We start from the raw sequence: 7,099 nt of genomic DNA, 5'->3' as shown, positions 1-7,099 counted from the left end.
TTTTTTTTGCATTTAGGGTGGGTTTTTTGGGTTTTTTGGGTTTTGGGGTGGATTTAGGATTTTTTTTTGCATTTAGGGTGGGTTTTTTGGTTTTTTTTTGGGTTTTGGGGTGGGTTTAGGGTTTTTTGGGGCTTTTTTTGTGGGGTGGGGTTGGAATGGGTTTAGAGCTCTTTTTTGTTTTTTGGGGTTTTTTTTGAGGGGTTTTGGGGTAGGTTTAGGGGATTCTTTTGGGGGTGGGTTTAGGTTTTTTTTGGGTTGGATTTAGGAATTGTTTTGGGGTAGATTTCGGGTTTTTTGGGCTCAATCCCTGTCCCAGGTCCATCCCCATGGCCACCAGGGCTCAGGAGGAGATGAGGAGGTTCTGGGTTTGGGTTAGGGATGTTTTTTGGGATTTAGGGTTTTTTTGGGGGGTAGATTTGGGGGTTTTGGGTTAGATTTGGGGTTTTTGGGTTAGATTTGGGGTTTTTGGGTTAGATTTGGGGTTTTTGGGGTCAGGTTCAGGTTCTGCTCTCCCCCAGGTCCATCCCCATGGCCACCACAGCCCGGGAGGAGATGAGGAGGGTCAGGGTTTGGGTTTAGGTTTAGGGGTTTTTGGGGTGTGTTCAGGGGTTGTTTTGGGGCGTATTTAGGGTTTTTTAGGGTTTTTGGGGTCAGGTTCAGGTTCTGCTCTCCCCCAGGTCCATCCCCATGGCCACCACAGCCCGGGAGGAGATGAGGAGGTTCTGGGAGAGGAAGATTTGGGGTTTTTGGGTTAGATTTGGGGTTTTTGGGTTAGATTTGGGGTTTTTGGGTTAGATTTGGGGTTTTTGGGTTAGATTTGGGGTTTTTGGGTTAGATTTGGGGTTTTTGGGTTAGATTTGGGGTTTTTGGGTTAGATTTGGGGTTTTTGGGTTAGATTTGGGGTTTTTGGGTTAGATTTGGGGTTTTTGGGTTAGATTTGGGGTTTTTGGGTTAGATTTGGGGTTTTTGGGGTCAGGTTCAGGTTCTGCTCTCCCCCAGGTCCATCCCCATGGCCACCACAGCCCGGGAGGAGATGAGGAGGGTCAGGGTTTTGGTTTAGGTTTAGGGGTTTTTGGGGTGTGTTCAGGGGTTGTTTTGGGGCGTATTTAGGGTTTTTTAGGGTTTTTGGGGTCAGGTTCAGGTTCTGCTCTCCCCCAGGTCCATCCCCATGGCCACCACAGCCCGGGAGGAGATGAGGAGGTTCTGGGAGAGGAACGAGCGCTCGGGGCGGCCCCTGTCCCCCCACGTCAGCATCTACAAGTGAGGGACACCCCAAAAGTGCCCCAAAAACCAGCTGGGGACCCTAAAACTGCCCTAAACCCAAAAAAACCAGCCAGAGAACCTCAAAATCACCCAAAAAACCGCCCCAAAAATGCTCAAAACCAGCCCAAAATCACCCCAAAATCAGCCAGGGAACCCCAAAATCACCCCCAAACCAGCCAGGGAACCCCAAGACCACCCCAAAACTGCCAGAGAACCCGAAAATCACCCCAGAACCATTCAAACTGCCCCTAAACCAGCCCAAAACCACCCCAAAATTGCCCTAAAACAGCGCTGGTCACCCCAAATAGCCCAACCTGCCCTAAAACCGCCCCAAATCACCCCAAAACCGCCTCAAACCCTCAGAAAAACCAGCCTAGAACAAGCCAGGTAACCCCAAAATCACCCTGGAAACCCCAAAATCGGCCCAGGAACCCCAAAATTCACTCCAAATTCACTCTTGGCGCCCTAAAATCACCCCCAAAATCACCCCTGGGAACCCCAAATTCACCCCAGGCCACTCCAAAATCCCCCAAATTCACCCCAAATTCACCCCAGAGCCCCCTAAAATCCCCCAAATTCACCCCAGACCACCCTAAAATCCCCTAAATTCACCCCAAAATCCCCCAAATTCACCCCAGACCACCCTAAAATCCCCCAAATTCACCCCAGGCCACTCCAAATCCCCCAAATTCACCCCAGGCCACTCCAAATCCCCCAAACTCACCCCAAACTCACCCCAGGCCACCCTAAAATCCCCCAAATTCACCCCAAAATGCCCCAAATTCACCCCAGGCCACCCCAAAATCCCCCAAATTCACCCCAAATCCCCCTCCCCACCCCGTTGCCATGGTTTTGGGGTCCCCCCCACCCCATTCCTGTGGGGTTTTTGGGTGACCAGCCCCGTTTCTGTTGCAGGTGGTCGCTGCCCATGGCCATGTCCATCAGCCACCGCGGCACCGGCGTCGCCCTCAGCCTCGGTGGGTGGCACCTGGGGACACCTGGGGACACGGGACATCTGGGGACACCTGGGGACACCCCTGGGTTCCCACAGCTGGGATTCCCCCATTCCCAGCTCGGGGGTTTGCTGGGAAACCTCTGCTCTGCCTCCTCCAGGCCCCCCACAAAATCCCCTCCAAACCGCCCCAAAATTCCCCCCAAAATTACCCCAAATCCCCCAAAATTTCCCTTCCAAAATCCCCCCAAATTCTCCTCAAAATGCCCCCCAAAATCCCCTCAAAATCCTAGAAAATCCCTCAAAACCATCCCAAAATCCCCCCATCCCATTTCCCCATCCCTGGTTTTTCCCCAGGTTTTTTCCATTTGAATTTTTCCACCCCTGAGGTTTTCTTCGTCCCCGAGTTTTCCCCGTTCTCCCTGTCCCCATTCCAGGTGTGTCCCTGTTTGTTCTCCAGGTGTATCCCCATTTCCCAGGTGTATCCCTGATGTGTTCCATCCTATTCCAGGTGTATCCCTGTTCCTATTCCAGGTGCATCCCTTTCTCTACTCCAGGTGTATCCCTGTTTTCCAGGTGTATCCCCATTCCAGATGTATCCCTGTTTCCAGGTGTATCCTTGTTTTCTAGGTGTATCCCTGTTTCTTTCCCAGGTGTATCTCTGTTTGTTTTCAAGGTGTATCCCTAAAGTGTTTTCCCTGATGTGTTCCATCCTATTCCAGGTGTATCCCTGTTCCCATTCCAGGTGTATCCATGTTTCCCAGGTGTATCCCTGTCTCTACTCCAGGTGTATCCCTGTTTGTTTTCCAGGTGTGTCCCTGTTCTCCCTGGTGTGTTCCCTGCCCATTCCAGGTGTATCCCTGTTTGTTCTCCAGGTGTATCCCTGTTTCCCAGCTGTATCCCTGATGTGTTCCATCCTATTCCAGGTGTATCCCTGTCCCCGTTCCAGGTGTATCCCTGGTTGTTCCCCAGGTGTGTCCCTGTTCTCCAGGTGTGTCCCCGACATGTCCCATCCCTGTCCCCTTCCAGGTGTGTCCCTGTTCTCCTTGGTGTGTTCCGTGCCCATTCCAGGTGTGTCCCTGTCCCCGTTCCAGGTGTATCCCTGTTCTCCAGGTGTGTCCCTGACAAGTTTATCCTTCCCCCAGGTGTATCCCTGCTGTCCCCAGGTGTGTCCCTGTTCTCAGTGGCCACGCTGCTGCTCCCCGAGCACTTCTGCCATTACCTGTCCCCAGGTGTATCCCTGCTGTCCCCAGGTGTGTCCCTGCTGTCCCCAGGTGTGTCCCTGACAGGTGTGTCCCTGACAGGTGTGTCCCTCCCCTGTCCCCAGGTGTGTCGCTGTTCTCGGTGGCCGCCCTGCTGCTCCCCGAGCACTTCCCCCATTACCTGGCGCAGGTGCGGGCGCTGAGCCTGGGCCCCGCCCTCGTCTGCTCGGCCAAGTTCCTGCTGGCCCTGCCCTTCTGCTACCACACCTGGAACGGCATCCGCCACCTGGTGAGGGCCCCGGGCACCTGCAGGGTCCCTTTGGGGACAGCAGGTGACAATGGGGTGGCACCGGGGTGTCCCCCTCATCCGGGTCCCTTGAACCAGGGAGGATTTTTGGGAATGGCACAAAAGGTTGGGAGGGGGTTTATGGGAGGATCCCAGTGTGGGAATGGGAATTGTGCACCTGGAGTGTCCCCAGTGACCCTTTAGGGGACAGCAGGTGACAATGGCGGTGGCACCGGGGTGTCTCCCCCGCGCCAGGTCCCTCAGATCGGGGAGGAATTTTGGGAACGGCACAAAAATGTTGGGAATGGCTGGAGGGGTTTTATGGGAGCCCATCCCAGTGTGGAACTGGGAATTGTGCACCTGGAATGTCCTTTAGGGGACAGCAGGTGACAATGGGGGTGGCACCAAGGTGTCCCCTCTGCCCAGGTTTTGGGATCAGGAAGGAATTTTGGGAACGGCACAAAAATGTTGGGCAGGTGTATAGGGGTTTTATGGGAGCCAATTCCAGAGCATCCCAGTGTGGAACTGGGAATTGTGCACCTGGAATGTCCTTTAGGGGACAGCAGGTGACAATGGGGGTGGCACCAAGGTGTCCCCTCTGCCCAGGTTTTGGGATCAGGAAGGAATTTTGGGAACGGCACAAAAATGTTGGGAATGGCTGGAGGGGTTTTATGGGAGCCAATTCCAGAGCATCCCAGTGTGGAACTGGGAATTGTGCACCTGGAATGTCCTTTTGGGGACAGCAGGTGACAATGGGGGTGGCACCAAGGTGTTCCCCCCCACCCCGGGTCCTTGGGATCGGGGAGGAATTTTGGGAATGGCACAAAAACAACGTTGGGAATGGCTGGAGGGGTTTTTGGGAGCCAATTCCAGAGCATCCCAGTGCTCCCAGTTGGAACTGGGACTGTGGTGAGGGGAGGGCTGGGTTTTCTGGAATTCTGGGGTTTTGGGAATTCTGGATTTGTGGAATTCCCAGGGAGGGATCGACCCCAGAGGGGCCCCTGGGGTTTGGGGGGCTCAGGGTTTTCCACATTGTGGGAATAGTGGGAATAATGGGAATAGTGGGAATAATGGGAACTGGGGAGAGGGGGGAGTGGGAATAATGGGAATAATGGGAATGGGAATTTGGGAGAGGAGTAGGAATAGGAATAATGGGAATGGGAACTGGGAAGAGGGGATGGGAATGGGAATAGTGGGAATGGGAAGAGGGAATGGGGATGGGAGTGTGGAGAGGGGATGGAATGAGGGGAGAAGGGCTGGAAGGGGGGAATGGGAAGGGAGCAGGAACTGGGATGAGAGGGAGTGGGATAACTGGGATAAAAGTGGGAAAGGGGAGAGGGGATGGGAAAAAGGGGATGGGAAAAAGGTGATGGGAAGGGGGAGAGGGAACGGGGAAGAGGGAGAAAGGATGGGAAAAAGGGGAGAGGGGATGGGAAAAATGGGGAGAGAAAATGGGAAAAGGGGCTGGGAACGGGGAGCAGGGAAGGGAGTGGGAGCAGGGGACACTGAGGGAGGATCCCCCAGCTCTGGGGACAATGTGACACCGCTGTCCCCCGCTGTCTCGGCAGGCCTGGGACCTGGGCAAGGGGCTGAAGCTGCCGCAGGTGACGCAGTCAGGGGTGCTGGTGCTGGCCCTGACCCTGCTCTCCTCGGCCGCGCTGGCGGCGCTGTGACAGCCCCGGGGCGTCCCCGAGATCCCGAAATCCCGGGAAGGTGACACCGCCCCTCCCCCTCCCCAAAATCCCGGGATGAGCAGAGCTGCCCCAACCCCCCCCTGCCAGCAGCGAGCCCCGTGGTGTCCCCATGGTGTCCCCGTGGTGTCCCCAGTGTCCCCACGTGTCCCCGAGGCCGGGACAATGCGGGATCTGTGTCCCCACGAGTGGGATTGGCACCGGGGTGGGATCACAGCGGCACAAGGAGCTCCATTGAGGCAGCGCCCCACGGGGGTGGGTGACAGGTGACATCTCGCTGCCACCCCTGGGGTCCTGAAACCCATGGGAATTCCATGATTCAGCCCGTTTTGGGGGGAAAATCCCAATTTTGGAGCCTCCTGTCAGTGGGGAGGCAGCAGTGACAAGTGACATCTCACTGCCACCCTGCTGCCACCCCTGGGCTCCTGGATCCTGTGGGAATTCCATGATTCAGCCCATTTTGGGAGTAAAATCCCAATTTTGGAGCTTCCTGCCAGTGGGGAGGCAGTGGTGACAGGTGACATCTTGCTGCCACCCCCCTGCCACCCCTGGGGTCCTCAACCCTGTGGGAATTCCATGATTCAACCCATTTTGGGGGCAAAATCCCAATTTTGGAGCTTCCTGCCAGTGGGAGGGTACTGGTGGGGAGGGGCTTGTCACCCCAGGTGTTGTCACCCAGGTGTTGTCACCCCAGGTGTTGTCACCCAGGTGTTGTCACCTGTCCCCTGGGGACTAAAATAAAGCAGCTCTGATCCTCCAGCCCCGTGTCCCTCCCTGTCCCTCAGCCAGGAATGGGATTCTCCTCTGGGATTTGGGGAATTGCATGGAAAAACGTGGGAAAAAACCAAAATTTGCAGTTCCTGGAGGAGCAGGGACGAGCCTGGGGGGTTTTGGGGTCGGGTTTAGGGGATTTTTAACCTTTGGGAAATGACCCTCCTCACCCCATCCCCAGTTCCTGCCCCAGCTCTGTGCTGGGAGGGATCCTGCTGGGAAAATCCAGGATTTTTTGGGGGAAAATCCAGGATTTTTTTGGGGGGAATATCCTCTCCAGGTTGGGATTTTGGGGTGGGGGGGTTTGATCCCATCCCCATCCCATCCCCAATTAATTTCCTAATCAAGAATCCCCCCCAAGGGACCAGAGAGGAGGAGGAAGAGGAAGGAGCAGGGCCAAACCCTAAACCCCGAATGGATTTGGGTTCATTGCAAGGATTTCCTGCATTTCCCAGCCTTTATTTCCCCTTTTTTGGGGGGTCCAGACTCCCCTAAGGGGGATGGGGGGGAAGGGTGGGATTTGGGGGGGATTGTCCCCAGGGGAGGGGACAATGACAGCAGAGCCACCTGCAGGGGCTCAGGAGCTGGTGGGATTTTGGGGTGGGGCCCCCCAGCCATAGGGATTTAGGGGACAGGGTCCCTCCCCAGCAGGATTTTGGGGACAGGGACCCCCCAAATAGGGACTGAGGGGACAGGGGGGCCCCTCCTCAGGGGGATTTAGGGGACAGGGCCCCTCCCCAGAGGGATTTAGGAGACAGGGTCGCTCTCCAGGGGCATTTAGGGGACAAGGTTCCCCCTCAGGGTTGTCCCCAGGTTTGGGGGGCTCAGGGTGGGGGGAGCCCCTGCTGGGACCCCCCTGGTCCTTTCCAGAAGGTTCCGTGTCCCAGGGTTCCTGCAGCTGTGGGAGGGAGGGAGGGGGGTCAGGGGGGTCCCC

At 56.0% G+C, this 7,099-nt stretch overlaps 1 protein-coding gene across 2 annotated transcripts; it reads left to right on the top strand.

Annotated features, from left to right (window-relative positions):
• Positions 1-1,123: 1,123 nt before the first annotated feature.
• Positions 1,124-6,153, top strand: SDHC (succinate dehydrogenase complex subunit C). Of its 2 annotated transcripts, XR_004082774.1 has the most exons (5): positions 1,124-1,260; positions 2,179-2,240; positions 3,543-3,706; positions 5,272-5,660; positions 5,912-6,153. XR_004082774.1 is itself a non-coding variant. In XM_031065556.1 (4 exons), exons 1-4 carry the CDS (start codon positions 1,169-1,171, stop codon positions 5,374-5,376), a joined length of 423 nt encoding a protein of 140 aa, XP_030921416.1. In that variant the 5' UTR covers positions 1,124-1,168; the 3' UTR covers positions 5,377-6,153. The 2 variants fall into 2 exon arrangements, 1 of the variants encoding a protein (XP_030921416.1); XM_031065556.1 differs by having other exon boundaries at positions 5,272-6,153.
• The last annotated feature ends 946 nt before the right edge of the window (positions 6,154-7,099 follow it).

The sequence above is a fragment of the Geospiza fortis genome, unplaced genomic scaffold (assembly GCF_000277835.1).
Source record: "Geospiza fortis unplaced genomic scaffold, GeoFor_1.0 scaffold1922, whole genome shotgun sequence".
Taxonomy (NCBI): domain Eukaryota; kingdom Metazoa; phylum Chordata; class Aves; order Passeriformes; family Thraupidae; genus Geospiza; species Geospiza fortis.
This window is presented reverse-complemented; position numbering and strand designations above follow the sequence as displayed.